Source organism: Sorghum bicolor, chromosome 5, assembly GCF_000003195.3.
Source record: "Sorghum bicolor cultivar BTx623 chromosome 5, Sorghum_bicolor_NCBIv3, whole genome shotgun sequence".
In the NCBI taxonomy this organism is placed as follows: domain Eukaryota; kingdom Viridiplantae; phylum Streptophyta; class Magnoliopsida; order Poales; family Poaceae; genus Sorghum; species Sorghum bicolor.
In genome coordinates, this window is record NC_012874.2 from 5386520 (window position 1) to 5408615 (window position 22096).

Consider the following 22096-nt stretch of genomic DNA (forward strand, 5'->3'; position numbering starts at 1 on the left):
ACGGAAAGAAAGCGTTTGGCTATGAAAGACCAAGAAACCTAGTTGACAGCCATCCATTAGATCTAAAGAAATGCAGAGTTGAAGTTTCCAAAAACTGTCCAGCAAGCAGAAGCTGGTCTTTTAGTACCTCACACCGCTACAGTCTTACCCACTAACGAAGCCAATGGGTTCCTCTAATACCTGCAAAAAAGTTTTCGGTCTGCATTTGTCAAAAAACCACTTCATTTCTTGTTATCCAAATTGTCCAAACTAGGGTCATAGCTGCCATTAATAATAAGGAATTAAAAGTGTTACTAGTCCTCTTAAGACCAATTAACAAAAAACAATCATTTATACTAAGAGGAGGTGCAATTCCAAACAACAGGCGTACCACACGCCACAAGAATTAGTATAAAAACATTCGAATAAGAGGTGGTGAATAGTTTTAGGAGAATCACAGAACACATATCTTGTGTCTCTAGCCTAGTTACGTTGGCAAGATTATCTTTGGTTAAAACAACACCTCTTTTTAAATATAAAAAAAAGACTTTTATACAAAAGGGAGCCTCGCCTAGTCAAGATATAGGGGTCACCTTCATCCAACAAACATGCCAAGTCAGATTTGTCGTGATCATTTTGGAATAATCCCAAGCATCTGATTTCACCACCAAAGGTGATGATTCTATTAATATATTACTTTATTAAACAATAAAAAACAGAAAGTGGCTTAAATGAAATGAACAATACTAGGACCTTGTTTAATTCACAAAAATTTTTGGATTTGACTATTATAGCATTTTCGTTTTATTCAGCAATTAGTGTTCAATCATGGACTAATTAGACTTAAAAGATTTATCTCACAATTTATAGATAAATTATACAATTAGTTATTTTTTATCTATATTTAATGTTTTGTATATGCGTACAAAGATTTTTTATCAAGTGGGCGATCAAATTGTTAACATCCATCCGTCCCGCCCAACACTAACATCAGCTTTTGCAGTGCACCAACCGCTAGCCTTTTCGTTTATTACTAAATCCAAGTTATAGGTGCGGAGAGTGTTGCCGATCGAACTTCCATGTCATGGGATAAATTGGGGCTCAGTAATCTAAAAGAAAGTGAGTTGTTTAATTTCCAACGTATAGAGGCTCCAAAGAGAAATTCATACCAATACACTTGTGATTGGAAGAAAATGAATTGCCATTGCCAATATACTTGATTAATTTGTACTTAATTATGTAATTCGAAATAAAATAGCATGCATTACAAGACGCAAGAGCCGGTCAGTAGCCGCTGCCAAATTGTATTTTGGTTTCTTTATGAGCGAGTCTTTGCTTGTCGTCTCGTGCAACGAGAACGCTTCCTGCGGTGCCTCCACTCTAGCATCCAACAAGGCTCCGGTGTGGAATTTATAAACTAGGACACAGCAAGCAAGTCGATCGAAGTTGCCATGCACTTTCCTTCCCACCTTGCACTGTCACCAAAAGACCTACTCCAACCACCATCTTCTTCCCTGAATCAACACTATTTTCCTTCCCCAGCTCAAGCAGCCAAACAGAAGACACCAACCAGCTACTGCGATTCTCGCCGGTAATTTCTTTCCTGCCCACCTTGCAGTGTTATTCCTACTCTAGCATCCATCTCACTGCTCCTCCTTTCTTCAATCACTGGCGAGCCACAATCCAGCAGTAGTATAAGGTGGGTCAGGTCGAAGATGTCCATACTGATACCTGTCTAACCATAAACCAAGATTGAGATCCTAGTCCACGACCAAGAAAGAACAAAGTGGCACTGCCTCACCAATTCTGGCCATTGCACAGCTCGTCAACTTGAGGTTTGTTTCCTTAACCGTTACGTTTCTGCAGCTATATAGTTGTGCACATATAGTGCCCACTGTGTTGTAATTGTTATATGTCTCTGCAGCTGCTTATGAGTATCTAGATCTGTGCATATATAGTTGCCACTGTCATGTACTTGTATCAATAATGAACGAGAAGTCAGTACTAGTGCCGCGATGGCTGCATGTGTAGATGGAAGATGATTGAAAATATTTGTTGTATAAAATTGAAATGCAATGTTGAAATTAACATATGTTCTAATTTCGTTACAGCAAAAACGGAAGTTCTCAATCATGGCCGGTGTCCTAGATGCTTTGGCATCCTACATCCAAAACATGCTTCTGCAGATGGCGGCAGAAGAGGTGCATATGTTGCTTGGGGTGTCCGGTGAGATTGACAACATGGACATCAAGCTTCGGGATCTAAAGAACATCCTTGCTGATGCTGATAGGAGGAACATCACTGACAAAAGTGTCCTAGCATGGGGGATAGAGCTAAGGAATGCTATGTATGATGCCACTGATATCCTCGACCTTTGCAAGCTCAAGGCTATGGAGCAAGGCCAAAGGCATGATGCCGGATGCTTCAACCCGTTGCTCTTCTGCATACGGAATCCCCTACATGCCCACGATATTGGAAGCCGCATCAAGAACCTTAACAAGAGGCTAGACGACATCAAGGCACGTGGTGCATCATTCAACTTCCTGAACCTTAGTACTTATGAGGATCGTGGAAGAAATGTGATATCATATGGTTCTAGTACCCGTGAGACATCGGGGGGCCTTGTTGAGTCTGGTTTGGTTGGTGAGAAGATTGAAGAGGACACAATAAATCTTGTGGAGATGCTAACAAAGAAGTATCCTACCGACGACAACAAATCCAACAAAATAATGGTTTTCTCTATTGTGGGAGCTGGTGGGATTGGTAAAACCACCCTTGCTCAAAAGATCTTCAACAATGAAGTCATAAAGGATGAGTTCAAAAAGAAAATATGGTTGAGTGTCAACCAAGGCTTTGATGATACTGAAATGTTAAGAAGAGTTATTATCGAAGCTCGTGGAAACCACCATGATTGTGGAAATGCAAAGGTGTCACTAGAACACACTCTAATAGAAGCTTTGAAGGGACAAAAAACCTTATTAATAATGGATGATGTCTGGGACAGCCGTATATGGGAAGGCGTGCTTAGAACTCCCTTTGTTAATGCCATGCTAGCTGAAGGTAGCCGTGTGCTGGTCACCACAAGGCATGACACAGTGGCACGTCAGATGAAGGCGGAGGAGCCCTACTATCGTATTGACAGACTTGGGCTTGAAGATGCATGGATGCTGCTCAAGAAGCAGGTACAAGTTAATCCATACATTTATTACTTTTCATTAATCATGCATTATGTTTTCTAGCTGCATCACTTTAGTTTTGCTTCTATCTTAGTAGTGGGAACTAGATTCCCTGTCTTGGCAGCAACTTCTATTTTTCTTCTTTGTTTCAACCATGTAGTTCTGTGGTGGTGACCTTCGAAATATAAGATAAAGAAACAAAATGACATACTTCCTTGCGTTAGCATTGTATTATCTTGCATATGCAGTCATGTAGACTCCACATAGTGCAGGTATTCACTTTTTTTGTTAAAGCAATTCAAAATTGGACATTGTATTACACTCCCTCCTTTTTTTAAAAAGAACTTGAGATCTGTAGGTTCGATTGGATCTGTAATTGGCTGTAATGTAGGCAATATGAAATGGCGAATTAGTAACTAATTTAAATTCACAAACTAAGGAAACCATAATAAGTATGTTTATCACTATTCTTTTTAGAGTAAAATAAAAAAAAGGTCTTTGAAGTTATTCTGTATGATGTTGTCCGATCCTCAAACTCTCAAAATGCTTGCATTGTGAGGTTAGAGAAATTGTCCTTGTATGGAATGTAAGTCCCAAGCCCTTATAATGGTACTTTCATCCACAGGACTTGTCACGTGTTGTCATCTAGTCTAGTTCTTAATGAGCCCTAACACACTATACACCCTTATGTGGCATGTCACAATTGATCCATTTGTGGTTCAGTATTGATGAGTAGTCTAACGCGAGGTTATGTATATCACACATATTGGGCTGTTGCACTATATCCGAGCGAAGAGAGAGAGAGGGGGAACTCAGGATGGTGGTCCAAAGGCCAACATATATGTGTGGTGCCCATATATAGAATCGACTAGTACAGATATTATGAGACATATAGGTAGCATTTGGTTGGGAGATAAGGTGGGATGGAAGAATGATCTTGTCTCCGGTTTGAGGGATGCAGTGACCCTATTTTCTTTTTGGTTGGAAAGCGATGGGACCAATTTGTTTTCTATTTGGTCTTAGATATAATAACTCAAATCTTGTGGGTCCCATTTGGCAGTTTTAATTCTCTTTTTCTTCCTCCTCTCCTTACCTTGTTCACGAACTGTGGCCACCCAAAGGACTCGCAAGTGCGACGCCCTCTGCCTCCTCCCGTTGAGTCGGCCATGGCTTATGCCACCTGCTTCATGTGTAGCCACCCAAAGGACTCGCGCACGGTGGCTCCTAAAAGGTTGCACGACGGCAGCCTCTGAGCTCACGCGTGGAGGCTCCTCTTATCTCGGCACAGTGGTGGCCCCCCAAGGTCATGCAAGGCGGCAATCTCCCGAGCTCGCGCGATGGTGGCCCCCTGTGCTCGTCTTCATTGACCTCCCCTATGTGCACCTCCTCTTGTCTTCTTCCTCACCAGTGAGTGGGCTTGTCCCACCTCAGGCGACCCCTTGTTCGTCAAATTTCTGCACAAGCACGCATGTGAGCAACTGTCGTGGTCGTGTAGCCACCATGCTTGCGCAGCCAAATAGAATTGGGATACTTAAATGTTTAAGTATCTAAATGTATAGTTTTACATTTAGTGATCTGATAGAAGATGCAGTAGTTTAGAGACTATGGGTGCAATTTGCTCTATGACAATGGTTGGAATCGCCTCCCATCGCCTCCGCTAAAAACTTTTTTCCTTTTTTTTTTAATTTGTGGAAGGGTAATAACATCATTGTACAAGGTTCTCTTAAACCCCAACCCCTATTATCGGCAGCGACGGCTCCCTGTAACACGCATTGGTGGACGCAGACAGGTGGAACTCATAGAAGATTTAAAAAAACTTAAGAAGAAGATTTTTATCTAACTAGCTATAGTACTTGAATCAAACATCCTATCTATCTTACTCAAAATATTACTTTTACAATTATGAATTTACCCTTTTACCCTTCATTAAAAAAGAAATACAAAAGGAGAAATTACCGCTCCTCTATTTAGGGTCTTAATTCCTATAATTTTGGAGGCGATGGGAGGCAATGTGACATCTATGGCCCACCGACCATAGACACACCTATTACCTCCCATCACCTTGCTTCTATCGCTTTGCTTCTCATCGCCTCTCCAACCATTGTAAAAATATTAATTATAGTATTACTGGACGTACATGTATGTGGAGAAGGCATTGCTTATGAATTGTGTACAACAGTATTTAAAATTGATTTTTCAACGTGAAGCTGGTGGAAGCGTGATATATAGCAAAGAATCCACATACCAACGCTAAACTCATGGTGGCAACTAATGTACATGCTTTGTAAACTGCAATTGCCCACTGGGTGAAATCTAAGGAAGAGTGGGCCAAGAAACTAAGATTAGACCTAGTACCACTTAGAATATTAATTATTTTATAACAAAATTTGAAACTAAACCAACCGCATTTGTTGGGAGTAGACTATACAGCTTTCAACCGTTTATTTGTATTGGAATGCACGACGATATTACATGCTGAGTTATTAGTGTAGTTACTGGCACAGTAGCGTATATATGGATGTGTGTCACTTTGTAATGGAAACAATTATTTCTAATATTTTTGCTTGGCCATACGTACGTTCGTGCGCACCTTGTAGTGAGCATTCTTCCTCAATGTTGAGTTTTGTTTGCACGAGCACTGTAGCTTTATTACACAGAATTTCTATCGACTAGTGCATCAACCCATGTTCTGGCATGGGCTTGAATTTTATGAGATATAAGTATTAAGTATTGTTCTGGTCATTTCAAATTATAAACCATTTTGGCTATTAAAGATATATTATTTTTCATTGTACCTGACAGTATATCTAAGTGTATAGAAAAAACTATATACTTTCGAAACATGTTATAATTTGAAATGCGCGGAGTAGATCTGAATAATAATGAAATAGTCATAAATTATATGTTTTTCTCTTTGTCTAATCTCTAACATAATAGACATGATAGATACTCTATAGTCTATATCTATAGTTATCATAAACTTATTAGTTACTATTTTTTCAACAAACTAATCTATATATTTTTATCCATATTACTTCAAATATGCAATTACTTTGAAACCTTACCATTAATCACGGTGGCTCTTGTTTTGTTATGTATCAAATTTCTTATTGACTGCAACAGATTTATTTTTTCTCTCCTTAAGTTAAGTTGAACCCCTTATGCTTATTGTATCTTTCATTAACTCTTCTTTTTGTATTTTTGAAATAAGAATTTTAGGACATAGTTTACATTCTTAGCATCGAACTACAATAGCATAAGACATCATAAATTATATGTTTTTCTCTTTGTCTAATATCTAACATAATAGACATGATAGATACTCTATAGTCTATATCTAGTTATCATAAACATATTAGTTACTAGTTTTTCAACAAACTAATCTATATATTTTTATCCATATTACTTTAAATATGCAATTACTTTGAAACCTTGCCATTAATCACAGTGGCTCTTGTTTTGTTGTGTATCAAATTTCTTATTGACTGCGACAGATTTATTTTTTCTCTCCTTAAGTTAAGTTGAACCCCTTATGCTTATTGTATCTTTCATTAACTCTTCTTTTTGTATTTTTGAAATAAGAATTTTCGGACATAGTTTACATTCTTAGGAACTACAATAGCATAAGACATCATTTGAAACATACACCGTATTGCTTAAGATAAGCCACAGAGCTTGAAGTGAGATCACAAACATGATGGCTAAGGAAATATTAACCTCAAGAGAATTTTTTATTCTAGTGCTAAGGAAATAACTTTTTTGTGATTAAACATAACATATTTATTCTATTGCTCATGCATGATGGCATTACGTGTATATTTACTTTAATCAAATCTTACTATATGTGTTTTATGAGAATTTCTAGGATCTATCTTTTGTTTTCCTATCAAGTCTTGTGACGATTAACATGGAAGCTCTAGTAGAAACGTCTTGTTAGAATTTATAGTATTTATCTTTTTTTATAGTGTGATATGTATTTAGTTGAAAACTAAACTTAAGATATATAAACTCTTGATACAACTCTTTTTTGACATTGCAAATCTACATTTATCTTTTAACTTTGAATTAAATTGTTGCAATTTCTTCACATGTTAATTAGAAATTCTGGTATTCTTTATCTTTTATTCAAAAATCATTTTTTATTATAAAGAGTATAGGTCCAGTAGTATTGTTTTCCACATATGCTAAAATTTGGCTTGCATTCTGACACTAAACATGTTCAATTTGTTATGTCATACGATTATATGTGTTGTATTATTTATATATCATAGAGTGCATAAATTTAAGTTGACAATATTGATATGACATAATGTTTCAGTAAAAACATATAAACTTGTTTAAAATAATAATTATTGAATTTATTATCACGGAGTATAGATATAAAGTGTTATTGTTACATCGTTTGCTATGTGAACATTTTTCAATGTTTCATAACTTCTAAAATAAATGTTATCCAAATTTATACATGTTTATTTGATATACATGGTGCAACATTGCATTTAGTTATTTTATTTAACGATTATTGAATTATGCAATTTGGAAATATATACATGTACCATACTTATTGTTAATATTGATATTTTTAATAGTATATATTACTATTTACATGTCAATTTTAGATATGTTTTGTTTATCTTCAATTCTGGCTAAGGAACATACAAAAATAAAGTTAATACCTTGCATTATATTTCACAAAGACATAAATGGATAGGTTCAACACGAACATAGAATATTAATTTGCATTATTTTTCATAATGATAAAGGTGGAGAATTTATAATTAGGAGGCATTTTAAATTATGTTCCATAAGGGTATATTGGGTAGTTTAGATACAAAGTTAGAATATTATTTTTTATTATCTTTCACAATGACAAAAGCAAGGTAATTTAGACACAATTTTAGGGGTTTATTTAAATTATGTTTCATAATCGCCAACGTGGGTAATTTAGATGAAAAATCAGGGAGTGATTTTGAATTATTTTTTATGATGACATACATGGGTAATTTATATACAAATATAGAGGGTTATTTTGAATTATCTTTTGTAATGCCACAATTGGGTAAATTAAATGCAAAATTAGGGGTTACTTTATTGTATTTTCATAACGGCAGTAGTGGGTAATGTTTTATAAACTATAATAGATGCAATGGCTATTATCACTGATGATATTAGAGTTTATCAAATGAAAGGCTAGATGTTTTTTATTATTGTCATAATTTGGAGGATTTATCTTTCTACTAGCATTTTGTTATGTCTCTGTTCGGGTCTCTAATTAGAATTTATAGGATTTATCTTTTCTAGTGTCTGGTGAGAATTAACGAGTGTCTCTGTTGGGGCTTCTAATTAGTAATAACTAGGAGGATTCCCCGCGCTTTGCTGCGGGTATGAAAGAGAAATATAAATATGGTCTTACTGTAGTCTATTATGTCATCTATATATAGTTTTAGTAGTCAGTTTCAAAAGAGGAAGAGAGGAGATCACGTGAGAAAATAATTGTATGCATGCATGGTCATGTGTAGGTAGCTGTATCCACTATTGGAACCATTTGTGAGTGGGCTAATTGCATGAAGCAGCAGAAGAAGTGGATGATGATGCGGCGCAAGAAAGTGCAAAAGAATTAGCTTAGTGGAGTTTGTCTTTATAGGATATATATAGATAAGATTGGTCACAGCAGGTAGTGAATCATTCAGGCGGGTTCAGAGTTTATTAGCTAAGAATATGTCGTGCAAAATAATAGTGCTGATTTTGCTTCAGATTAGGAATCTCCGTACTTCCATAGGTCATAAGAGCAAAGAAGGGGAAATTCGTCATGAACATAGCTATACTTTCTTACTTTTATATCCCAAGCAACACTCGTGCTTTTTTCTTTCTTTTTACTTAGGCCTTATTTAGTTCACTCCAAAAATCATAAACTTTTTAAGATTTCCCGTCACATCGAATCTTGCGGCACATGCATAGAGCATTAAATATAGATGGAAACAAAAACTAATTGCACAATTTGCCTATAAATTGCGAGACGAATCTTTTAATCTTAGTTACTTCATGATTGGACAACGTTTGTCAAATAAAAACGAAAGTGCTACAGTATCAAAATCCAAAAACTTTTTGGATCTAAACAATGCCTTAGTTGCATATGCATAAAGTATAATATAAAAAAGGATGACCAATAATTGTGTGCTAGAGATCCCATTTCTTCTTGATGTGCTTTGCATTGGTAGCATATCACAACACTGCACGGTAAATTATTTTTTGTCTAATTGGCCTGAAATTCTCGCAGGCTGTCAGAGATGTGAATGATGAGCCGCAGGTTGAAAATTTAAAGGATATTGGCTTGATACTTGTAAAAAAATGTGATGGTTTACCTCTTGGGATCAAAGTAATGGGAGGTCTCCTGAGTCGGAAAAGGATAACACGAACCAACTGGCAAAAGGTCTTAGATGATTCTCTATGGTCAATATCACAAATGCCTGAAGAGCTAAATTATGCAGTATATCTTAGCTATGAAGATCTGGACCCTTGTTTGAAGCCTTGCTTTTTGCACTACTCCCTCCTTCCTAAGGGCACACTGTTTTCTGTTGATGACATTGTTGGCATGTGGATTAGTGAAGGATTTGTTTATGGAACATTACATGATGACCTAGAAGGAATAGGAAGGGAATACTATGATGAGTTAATACAGCGAAACCTTATTGAGCCAGATACGAAGTATGTTGATCAAGAAGCTTGCAACATGCATGATGTGGTCCGGTCATTTGCTCATAACTTGTGGGGAGATGAAGCAATCATAGCTCACAATAGTACAATTGGTATTGACAAACTTAAATCACAGAAATTTTTTCGATTATCTCTGGAAAGCAAAGGACCAGAACAACATGATTTGGATTGGTGTTCTCTACAAATACAAACATCACTGAGAACACTAATTTTAGTGGGTAATATAAAGATTAAGCCAGGTGATTCATTTGTTTCTCTTTCAAGTCTCCGAACACTACATTTGGACAGTGTAAATATTGATTCAATAGCAGAATCTTTGTATCAGCTGAAACATTTGAGGTATTTGGCAATAGAAAACAGTAATACATCAAAGTTACCAGAGGACATAGGCAAGTTGAAATTCTTGCAGTACATTAGCCTTGGTGGTTGTCAGAGTTTGACCAAGCTTCCCAGTAGCATTGGACTGCTACATGACTGGAGGTTTCTCAGTCTTCCCGGAACAAATATAAGTGTTGTACCAAGGGATTTATGTGGTCTAACTTCTTTGAGGAAATTATATGGATTTCCAGCCCACATGGACTGTGATCACTGTAGTTTGGAGGAACTAGGGCCTCTCTCCCAGCTGACAGAACTTTATATCAGTTTCTTGGAGAATGTAGCTTCTTCCTCATCTGCTATACAGGCCAAACTTGGTGGAAAGAAGCGCCTAAGGTTTCTCTCACTGGGTTGCACCAGTAGAAAGGAAGAAGGGATATCTGAGAAAGCCAAGAGACAAATCGAGGAGGTCTTTGATGAGCTCTGCCCGCCACTTGGCTTAGAAAACCTTAACATTGAAGGGTATTTCGGTGAGCGGCTCCCAAGATGGATGATGCCAGCACCAGTTACACCGCTTAGGAGCTTGAGGAATATAGTGATGGAGAACTTGGCCTGTTGCACGGAGCTTCCTAGTGGCTTGAGTCAGCTCCCCTGCTTGGAGCTTCTGCAGATTGTTCGTGCCCCAGCCATCAAGTGTGTTGGGCATGAATGGCTACAACCAAACAATCAAGTAGGTGTTGCGTTTCCCAGACTGCAGAAGCTGCGTTTTGAAGGAATGGTTGAATGGGAGGAATGGGTGTGGGAGGAACAAGTGATTGGCATGCCTATCTTGGAGGGGCTCACCCTGGAAATGTGCAAGTTGAGGCGTATGCCACCTGGCCTGGCCTTCCATGCAAAGACTTTGAAGAAGTTAGGTATATATGATGTGAAGCATCTAAGCTCTTTGGAGAACTTTGCTTCTGTTGTCCACCTCGATGTGTTTAGAAACACTCACCTGGAGAGGATCAGTAATCTACCAAAACTGCAGAAGCTCGTCATCGTCATGTGCCCAAAGCTGAAGGTAGTGGACGGCATTCCTGCACTCCAGAGACTCACTTTGGAGGATTATGGCATGGACACAGTCCCTAGGTATCTGCAGGATGTAAACCCAAGGCATTTGCAGCTGTATTGTTCCATATCGCTGCTCACATGCATAGCAGCAGGGAAATCCGGTCCCGAATGGCACAAGTTTAGCGACATCCAGCAAGTCAAAGCCTATGCAAATGAAGAAGGCTGTCCAAGGGAGTGGTATGTGCTCTACACAAGGAACCCTTTCCGCTTCGAGACAAATATCAGCTACTCTGCTATTGCCCATGGTAAATTCGATGTGTCATTATTCACCTAATATCAGCTACTCAGCTACTCTGCTTCACCTAATATAGTATTTTATTCTCAAATACACGGTTCCCTTCAGTCAATTCGATGTGTCATTATTCGCAGGCCGCATGGCACGTGCTTGTTTTCCTTACTCCAAAACATGTCCCGTTGATGGTGATCGGCCATTAGAACAAGAACAACACATGCATGTTGACAAGAGTGTGCCACTCTGCTTACGGTTCAGGTAAATTGGGTTGATTGGTGGCTTCCAACCTGACGAAAATCTCTCTCTCTCTCCTTGTGCATGCCTGATCATCCGTAACACCAAATCACTCACTCATTGCATGTTGCTTAACGTTTTATCTAGTGTAACGTATTTGGGCAACACGTGAATGCAGGAACAATGCGTACCGTCATTTGACTTACTGGTTGCGTCAAGCCTGCCTGCACTGCTGTGAAACCGACAGGGTGGCTTCCACAACGGATCAGTGGATCGAAGCAGCGGGGGCTGCGGCATACAGATACTATGAAAGAAAGATCACGAGTGTAATGTAATATGTGAATAAGCATTTGCTTGTTGCAGTTTATGTGCTGCTTCTGGGCCATAAACGTCTGAAGAACAGAAACGTTCCATACCTGCACGGTTGTACGTACAAAACAAGACGTACTCTGTTTTCCAAGTTAAATAGTCTGTACTCTACTTTCCTTGCAATAACATTTTGCAGTATCATTTAGCCATTCCCTGCACATGCAGAGTCCAACTCTTTTTCAGTGTTGTACACACAGCAATGTTAGTAAGGCCTTGTTCAGTTGGCAAAATTTTGGAATTTCGGGTACTGTAGCACTTTCATTTGTATTTGACAAAATATTATCCAATTATGGACTAACTAGACTCAAAAAATTCGTCTCATAAATTATAGGCAAATTGTGTAATTAGTTATTGTTTTCATCTATATTTAATACTCCAGGCATGTACCGCAAGATCCTCCTCCAACAACACATCACCGTTAATTAGGCTTCTCGGAGGTGAACGTCATGCGCGTCTTTGTTAATGCCATTTGCGCGCACTTGTGATGTCCACTTCGTTAATGGTCTCCACAAAACCCAAAACTCAAAAGATTTGCAACTTCTGGGAATCAATCCCACAACATGACATTCAGGACTTCTTCATCTCTAACACTACACTGCACACTCAATTTGTGTCTATATTTATTATGCTATTGTTTTATATTAATATTTCATAAACTTATATTGGATATTTCAGCTAATAAATGGACTCAAGTGAAGAAGCCTTCAACTGTAAAGATGTAAATCTTCTCAAGTACTACAACTCTGTATAAGATGTATCTCCATCTTGGTTTAGTTGAAAAATTCAAAAAAAAACTCAAAATATGTAAATTTATAATATTTGAGACTCTAAATAACTTTAAATAAAACATGTAGCTCATGTCGGCCACTATAACTTTGGTATTAACTATGTGAACATTTGTGATCGTTTAACAATTCCAAATTTTGGATTTTAGAGCCTATAAGTTTTGAACACACATTTTTTACTCTGAACCACTTCAAATAAAAATTTGTGACCTACAAAATTGTAGATTGGATTGAGAACTATAACATTCATATATACTATGTCAACATTTGAGGTTGTTTGATAATTTGAAATTTGAAATTTAAAAATTTGTGAACTTAAACCAATATTTTAAGACACTAAATAGTTTCAATTAAAAAACATATGAACCATACAGTTGTAGATCCTATCAAGAACTACAAGTTTGATAACAAGTTTATCTTCACCAAGTTTATATGAAGCCAGCATCCTAGCTTCCTTGATTGAATCAGTGGACCGAAGCGGAGGCGTATAAATATTATGAGACTCAGGCCTTGTTTATTTCCTCCAAAAAACCTAAAATTTTTTAAGATTCTCTATCGCATCGAATTTGTAAACGCATGCATGAAGTATTAAATATAGAAGAAATTAAAAACTAATTGTACAGTTTATCTATAATTTGCGAGATAAATCTTTTAAGCCTAGTTAGTCCATGATTAGACAATATTTATCAAATACAAATGAAAATGCTATAGTGTTCAAAAAAAAATTTGTTGAGGAACTAAACACGGCCTCAGCATAGATGTCTTGCTGACCAAAAACTTTTCAAGATTCCCCGTCACACCAAATCTTACGGCATATGCATGAATCATTAAATATAGTCAAAAACAAAAACTAATTATACAGTTTATTTGTAAATCGCGAGATAAACTTTTTAAGTCTAGTTAGTCCATGATTGGACAATATTTACCAAATAAAAACGAAAGTGCTACAAAACCAAAAAAATTTAGGCACTAAACAAGGCCTGACTGTTAGAACACCCATGGTCACTTGGTTCTGTAGTTTGACGAAGGCTGCCTGCACTGCCGTGAAGGCGACGGCATCGATTCCCCATCAGATCAGTGGGCAGAAGCAGCAGTGTATTCTGGGTGTACACAGATTATTATGCATGCATTTTGGGAATTATCGTTGTTCTGCATCTGTACCTTGTGCTCGTAGGAGCACAAAACAGAGCTTGTTCTGTTTTCAGACATTGTTCACTCTGCTTTCTTGATGCTCCTCAAGTTGCTGTACCCAAGCCAAACTAGCATACGAATTAGCGGTCTCATCCCAGCCATCAATCAAATGCCCATCGCCCACTTAGCAAGTCTTCCTGTTTGCTACCAACGGGGGCTTCACATCTACCGTCGGTATTATTATTTCCTCATTCAATCTCCTCTGTTAAACACGTCAAAATTCCCTTATATATAGCCGCAAAGAAATGGACGAATATTGGTGTCTTTTATGACGAGAGCTGGTTGTAACATCCATTATTGAGAGCAGTGGAAGCAAGTTCGGACTGAACTGCAGCAGCAATTTACAAGCCCGTTTTGATCGCGTGTGTTGGAATGGAACCGCTCGTGCCCAGGCTCTGGATGGATGGTTTTCGGCTTCCCTGTGTCTCCCTCTTGCACGCTGGCTGCCTGCTGCTCCCTGCTACCATCATCTCCTGACAATTTTATATGTCTCATCCGTTGCTCATTTCCAACCATCTCGTGACTCAAACATCTACTTTCATCTACGTTCCAGTGTTAGATGGCGACGACCCGAAGTACTATATGCCCCTTACTTTATCCTTCTACGTTTTATATCCTCACCACACCAACTTGGCATAAGTTGGCCAAATGTCATACATCATTACATTATTTAATTTACACAGGATAGACATTGACCAAGGCTAGAGCCTCGCATAGTCAAGACAGGGGTCACCTTCATCCAACCAACACGCTGAGTCTGATTTGTCGTGACCATTTTAGAATATATAATCCCAAAACATCTGATTCCACTACTAAAGGTGATGATTCTTATAATATATTTTTATAAAAAAAAAATAAAAAATGCAGAAAGTGGAATGCACAAAATATTGTTTCCACAAAGACTACAAAAATAGATTGCACAATCGTCTTAGTGCGTGTTTGGATTCCACCACTAAACGAACGAAGCTGCCAGGCACTTTCCTTTCTCACCTTGCGCTGTCACCACACGACCCACTCCAACCACCATCTCCTTCCCTGAATCATCACCGTTTTCCTTCCCAGCTCAAGCAGCCAAGCAGAAGACACCAACCAGCTACTGCGACTCTTGCGGACAACCTAAATCCATCTTGCTTCTCATCCTTTTCATCACAATCCAGCAGTAGCATCTGGTTGGTCAGGTCGGCGATGTCCATGCCGATTCCTGCCTAGCCATTGACCAATAATACATCCTGTTGTTGCACGACCAAGAAAGAACAACACTGGCAACGCCTCTCCGCTTCCGTCCACTGCTCAGCTCATCGGACTCAGGTTTGTTTCCTTAACCGTTACGTTTCTGCAGTGGCTTATGCTTAGCAAGATCTGCCCATATAGCTACTGCCCCCAGTGATGTAGTTGTTATGATTCGGCACATAAAGTTGCCACTGTCATGTAGTTATATCAATGAACGAGAAGTCAGTAGTAGTGCCACGATGACTGAATATATAGATGGAAGATGATTGAATCTTTTGCTGTACAAAATAAAAATGCCATGTTGAAATTAACATCTGTTCTGATTTTGTTATAGAAAAAAAACAAAGTTCTCAATCATGGCCGGTGTACTAGATGCTTTGGCGTCCTACATCCAAAACATGCTCCTGCAGATGGCGGCAGAAGAGGTGCATATGTTGCTTGGGGTGTCCGGTGAGATTGATAACATGGACATCAAGCTTCGGGATCTGAAGAACATCCTTGCTGATGCTGATAGGAGGAACATCACTGACAAAAGTGTCCAAGCATGGGGGATAGAGCTAAGGAATGCTATGTATGATGCCACTGACATCCTAGACCTTTGCCAGCTCAAGGCCATGGAGCGAGGCAAAAGGCAAGATGTTGGATGCTTCAACCCGTTGCTCTTCTGCATGCGGAATCCCCTACATGCCCACGACATTGGAAGCCGCATCAAGAACCTTAACAAGAAGCTAGACGATATCAAGGCACGTGGTGCATCATTCAACTTCCTGAACCTTAGTACTTATGAGGATCATGGAAGAAACATGGTATCATATGGTTCAGCTACCCGTGAGACATCAGCGGGGCTTGTTGAGTCTGGTTTGGTTGGTGAGAAGATCGAAGAGGACACAACAAATCTAGTGGAGATGCTAACAAAGAAGTATTCTACCAACGACAACAATTCAAACAAAATAATGGTTTTCTCTATTGTGGGAGCTGGTGGGATTGGTAAAACCACCCTTGCTCAAAAGATCTTCAACAATGAAGTCATAAAGGATGAGTTCAAAAAGAAAATATGGTTGAGTGTCAACCAAGGCTTTGATGATATTGAAATGTTAAGGAGGGTTATTATCGAAGCTGGTGGAAACCACCATGATTGTGGAAATGCAAAGGTGTCCTTAGAACACAATCTAATAGAAGCTTTGAAGGGACAGAAAACCTTATTAATAATGGATGATGTCTGGGACAGCCGTATATGGGAAGCCGTGCTTAGAACTCCCTTTGTCAATGCCATGCTAGCTGAAGGTAGCCGTGTGCTGGTCACCACAAGGCATGACACAGTGGCACGTCAGATGAAGGCGGAGGAGCCCTACCATCGTATTGACAGACTTGGGCTTGAAGATGCATGGATGCTGCTCAAGAAGCAGGTACAAGTTAATCAATACATTTATTACTTTTCATTAATCATGCATTATGTTTTCCAGCTGCATCACTTTAGTTTTGCTTCTATCTTAGTAGTGGGAACTAGATTCCCTGTCTTGGCAGCAACTTCTATTTTTCTTCTTTGTTTCAACCATGTAGTTCTGTGGTGGTGACCTTCGAAATATAAGATAAAGAAACAAAATGACATACTTCCTTGCGTTAGCATTGTAATATCTTGCATATGCAGTCATGTAGACTCCACATAGTGCAGGTATTCACTTTTTTTGTTAAAGCAATTCAAAATTGGACATTGTATTACACTCCCTCCTTTTTTTTTAAAAGAACTTGAGATCTGTAGGTTCGATTGGATCTGTAATTGGCTGTAATGTAGGCAATATGAAATGGCGAATTAGTAACTAATTTAAATTCACAAACTAAGGAAACCATAATAAGTATGTTTATCACTATTCTTTTTAGAGTAAAATAAAAAAAAGATCTTTGAAGTTATTCTGTATGATGTTGTCTGATCCTCAAACTCTCAAAATGCTTGCATTGTGAGGTTAGAGAAATTGTCCTTGTATGGAATGTAAGTCCCAAGCCCTTATAATGCTACTTTCATCCACAGGACTTGTCACGTGTTGTCATCTAGTCTAGTTCTTAATGAGCCCTAACACACATTTGTGGTTCTGTATTGATGAGTAGTCTAACGCGAGGTTATGTATATCACACATATTGGGCTGTTGCACTATATCCGAGCGAAGAGAGAGAGAGGGGGAACTCGGGATGGTGGTCCAAAGGCCAAAATATATGTGTGGTGCCCATAGATAGAATCGACTAGTACAGATATTATGAGACATAGGTAGCATTTGGTTGGGAGATAAGGTGGGATGGAAGAATGATCTTGTCTCTGGTTTGAGGGATGCAGTGACCCTATTTTCTTTTTGGTTGGAAAGCGATGGGACCAATTTGTTTTCTATTTGGTCTTAGATATAATAACTCAAATCATGTGGGTCCCATTTGGCAGTTTTAATTCTCTTTTTCTTCCTCCTCTCCTTACCTTGTTCACGAACTATAGCCACCCAAAGGACTCGCAAGTGCGACGCCCTCTGCCTCCTCCCGTTGAGTCGGCCATGTCTTATGCCACCTGCTTCATGTGTAGCCACCCAAAGGACTCGCGCATGGTGGCTCCTAAAAGGTTGCACGATGGCAGCCTCTGAGCTCACGCGTGGAGGCTCCTCTTATCTCGGCACAGTGGTGGCCCCCCAAGGTCATGCAAGGCGGCAATCTCCCGAGCTCGCGCGATGGTGGCCCCCTGTGCTCGTCTTCATTGACCTCCCCTATGTGCACCTCCTCTTGTCTTCTTCCTCACCAGTGAGTGGGCTTGTCCCACCTCAGGCGACCCCCTGTTCGTCAAATTTCTGCACAAGCACACGCATGTGAGCAACTGTCATGGTCGTGTAGCCACCATGCTTGCGCAGCCAAATAGATTTGGGGTACTTAAATAGTTTAAGGATCTAAATGTATAGTTTTACATTTAGTGATCTGATAGAAGATGCAGTAGTTTAGAGACTATGGGTGTAATTTGCTCTATGACAATGGTTGGAATCGCTTCCAATCGCCTCCCATCGCCTCCGCTAAAAACTTTTTTCTTGATTTAATTTGTGGAAGGGTAATAACATCATTGTACAAGGTTCTCTCAAACCCCAACCCCTATCATCGGCAGCGACGGCTCCCTGTAACACGCATTGGTGGACGCAGACAGGTGGAACTCATAGAAGATTTAAAAAAACTTAAGAAGAAGATTTTTATCTAACTAGCTATAGTACTTGAATCAAACATCCTATCTATGTTACTCAAAATATTACTTTTACAATTATAAATTTACCCTTTTACCCTTCATTAAAAAAGAAATACAAAAGGAGAAATTACCGCTCCTCTATTTAGGGTCTTAATTCCTATAATTTTGGAGGCGATGGGAGGCAATGTGACATCTATGGCCCATCGACCATAGACACACCTATTACCTCCCATCACCTTGCTTCCATCGCTTTGCTTCTCATCGCCTCTCCAACCATTGTAAAAATATTAATTATAGTATTATTGGACGTACGTGTATGTGGAGAAGGCATTGCTTATGAATTGTATACAACAGTATTTAAAATTGATTTTTCAACGTGAAGCTGGTGGAAGCGTGATATATAGCAAAGAATCCACATACCAACGCTAAACTCATGGTGGCAATTAATGTACATGCTTTGTAAACTGCAATTGCCCACTAGGTGAAATCTAAGGAAGAGTGGGCCAAGAAACTAAGATTAGACCTAGTACCACTTAGAATATTAATTATTTTATAACAAAATTTGAAACTAAACCTACCGCATTTGTTGGGAGTAGACTATACAGCTTTCAACCGTTTATTTGTATTGGAATGCACGACGATATTACATGCTGAGTTATTAGTGTAGTTACTGGCACAGTAGCGTATATATGGATGTGTGTCACTTTGTAATGGAAACAATTATTTCTAATATTTTTGCTTGGCCATACGTACGTTCGTGCGCACCTTGTAGTGAGCATTCTTCCTCAATGTTGAGTTTTGTTTGCACGAGCACTGTAGCTTTATTACACAGAATTTCTATCGACTAGTGCATCAACCCATGTTCTGGCATGGGCTTGAATTTTATGAGATATAAGTATTAAGTATTATTCTGGTCATTTCAAATTATAAACCATTTTGGCTATTAAAGATATATTATTTTTCATTGTACCTGACAGTATATCTAAGTGTCTAGAAAAAACTATATACTTTCGAAACATGTTATAATTTGAAATGCGCGGAGTAGATCTGAATAATAATGAAATAGTCATAAATTATATGTTTTTCTCTTTGTCTAATCTCTAACATAATAGACATGATAGATACTCTATCTATAGTCTATATCTATAGTTATCATAAACTAATTAGTTACTATTTTTTCAACAAACTAATCTATATATTTTTATCCATATTACCTCAAATATGCAATTACTTTGAAACCTTACCATTAATCACGGTGGCTCTTGTTTTGTTATGTATCAAATTTCTTATTGACTGCAACAGATTTATTTTTTCTCTCCTTAAGTTAAGTTGAACCCCTTTTGCTTATTGTATCTTTCATTAACTCTTCTTTTTGTATTTTTGAAATAAGAATTTTAGGACATAGTTTACATTCTTAGGATCGAACTACAATAGCATAAGACATCATAAATTATATGTTTTTCTCTTTGTCAAATATCTAACATAATAGACATGATAGATACTCTATAGTCTATATCTAGTTATCATAAACATATTAGTTACTAGTTTTTCAACAAACTAATCTATATATTTTTATCCATATTACTTTAAATATGCAATTACTTTGAAACCTTACCATTAATCACAGTGGCTCTTGTTTTGTTATGTATCAAATTTCTTATTGACTGCGACAGATTTATTTTTTCTCTCCTTAAGTTAAGTTGAACCCCTTATGCTTATTGTATCTTTCATTAACTCTTCTTTTTGTATTTTTGAAATAAGAATTTTAGGACATAATTTACATTCTTAGGAACTACAATAGCATAAGACATCATTTGAAACATACACCGTATTGCTTAAGATAAGCCACAGAGCTTGAAGTGAGATCACAAACATGATGGCTAAGGAAATATTAACCTCAAGAGAATTTTTTATTCTATTGCTAAGGAAATAACTTTTTTGTGATTAAACATAACATATTTATTCTATTGCTCATGCATGATGGCATTACGTGTATATCTACTTTAATCAAATCTTACTATATGTGTTTTATGAGAATTTCTAGGATCTATCTTTTGTTTTCCTATCAAGTCTTGTGACGATTAACATGCAAGCTCTAGTAGAAACGTCTTGTTAGAATTTATAGTATTTATCTTTTTTGATAGTGTGATATGTATTTAGTTGAAAACTAAACTTAAGATATATAAACTCTTGATACAACTCTTTTTTGACATTGCAAATCTACATTTATCTTTTAACTTTGAATTAAATTGTTGCAATTTCTTCACATGTTAATTAGAAATTCTGGTATTCTTTATCTTTTATTCAAAAATCATTTTTTATTATAACGAGTATAGGTCCAGTAGTATTGTTTTCCACATATGCTAAAATTTGGCTTGCATTCTGACACTAAACATGTTCAATTTGTTATGTCATACAATATATGTGTTGTATTATTTATATATCATAGAGCGCATAAATTTAAGTTGACAATATTGATATGACATAATGTTTCAGTAAAAACATACAAACTTGTTTAAAATAATAATTATTGAATTTATTATCACGGAGTATAGATATAAAGTGTTATTGCTACATCGTTTGCTATGTGAACATTTTTCAATGTTTCATAACTTTTAAAATAAATGTTATCCAAATTTATACATGTTTATTTGATATACATGGTGCAACATTGCATTTATTTATTTTATTTCATGATTATTGAATTATACAATTTGGAAATATATACATGTACCATACTTTTTTGTTAATATTGATATTTTTAATAGTATATATTACTATTTACATGTCAATTTTAGATATGTTTTGTTTATCTTCAATTCTGGCTAAGGTACATACAAAAATAAAGTTAATACCTTGCATTATATTTCACAAAGTCATAAATGGATAGGTTCAACACGAACATAGAATATTAATTTGCATTATTCTTCATAATGATAAAGGTGGAGAATTTATAATTAGGAGGCATTTTAAATTATGTTCCATAAGGGTATATTGGGTAGTTTAGATACAAAGTTAGAATATTATTTTTTATTATCTTTCACAATGACAAAAGCAAGGTAATTTAGACACAATTTTAGGGGTTTATTTAAATTATGTTTCATAATCGCCAACGTGGGTAATTTAGATGAAAAATCAGGGAGTGATTTTGAATTATTTTTTATGATGACATACATGGGTAATTTATATACAAATATAGAGGGTTATTTTGAATTATCTTTTGTAATGCCACAATTGGGTAAATTAAATGCAAAATTAGGGGTTACTTTATTGTATTTTCATAACGGCAGTAGTGGGTAATGTTTTATAAACTATAATAGATGCAATGGCTATTATCACTGATGATATTAGAGTTTATCAAATGAAAGGCTAGATGTTTTTTATTATTGTCATAATTTGGAGGATTTATCTTTTTACTAGCATTTTGTTATGTCTCTGTTGGGGTCTCTAATTAGAATTTATAGGATTTATCTTTTCTAGTGTCTGGTGAGAATTAACGTGGTGTCTCTGTTGGGGCTTCTAATTAGTAATAACTAGGAGGATTCTCCACGCTTTGCTGCGG

The 22096-nt window shown here is 37.2% G+C and overlaps 2 protein-coding genes across 4 annotated transcripts in view; both read left to right on the forward strand.

Annotated features, from left to right (window-relative positions):
• LOC8072731 (putative disease resistance protein RGA4) overlaps positions 1–22096 on the forward strand; it is a 29264-nt gene that overhangs the window by 3475 nt on the left and 3693 nt on the right. The window contains exons 1-2 of one of the 2 annotated variants that reach the window (XM_021461742.1): positions 15061–15413; positions 15670–16741. In XM_021461742.1, the coding sequence (XP_021317417.1) occupies positions 15692–16741 (1050 nt within the window). In that variant the 5' untranslated portion in view covers positions 15061–15413; positions 15670–15691. Of the gene's footprint in view, positions 1–15060; positions 15414–15669; positions 16742–22096 lie in introns of those variants that run through there. The other variant, XM_021461743.1, reaches the window with a different exon arrangement.
• Positions 8–12370, forward strand: LOC8072150 (putative disease resistance protein RGA4). 2 transcript variants are annotated; one of them, XM_021461745.1, is made up of 6 exons: positions 8–1570; positions 1667–1814; positions 2091–3161; positions 9433–11539; positions 11664–11784; positions 11939–12370. In XM_021461745.1, the coding sequence occupies exons 3-6, from the start codon at positions 2112–2114 to the stop codon at positions 12093–12095; spliced, it is 3435 nt and encodes a 1144-aa protein (XP_021317420.1). In that variant the 5' UTR covers positions 8–1570; positions 1667–1814; positions 2091–2111; the 3' UTR covers positions 12096–12370. The 2 variants fall into 2 exon arrangements, with proteins under 2 accessions (XP_021317420.1, XP_021317421.1); XM_021461746.1 differs by having other exon boundaries at positions 1670–1814.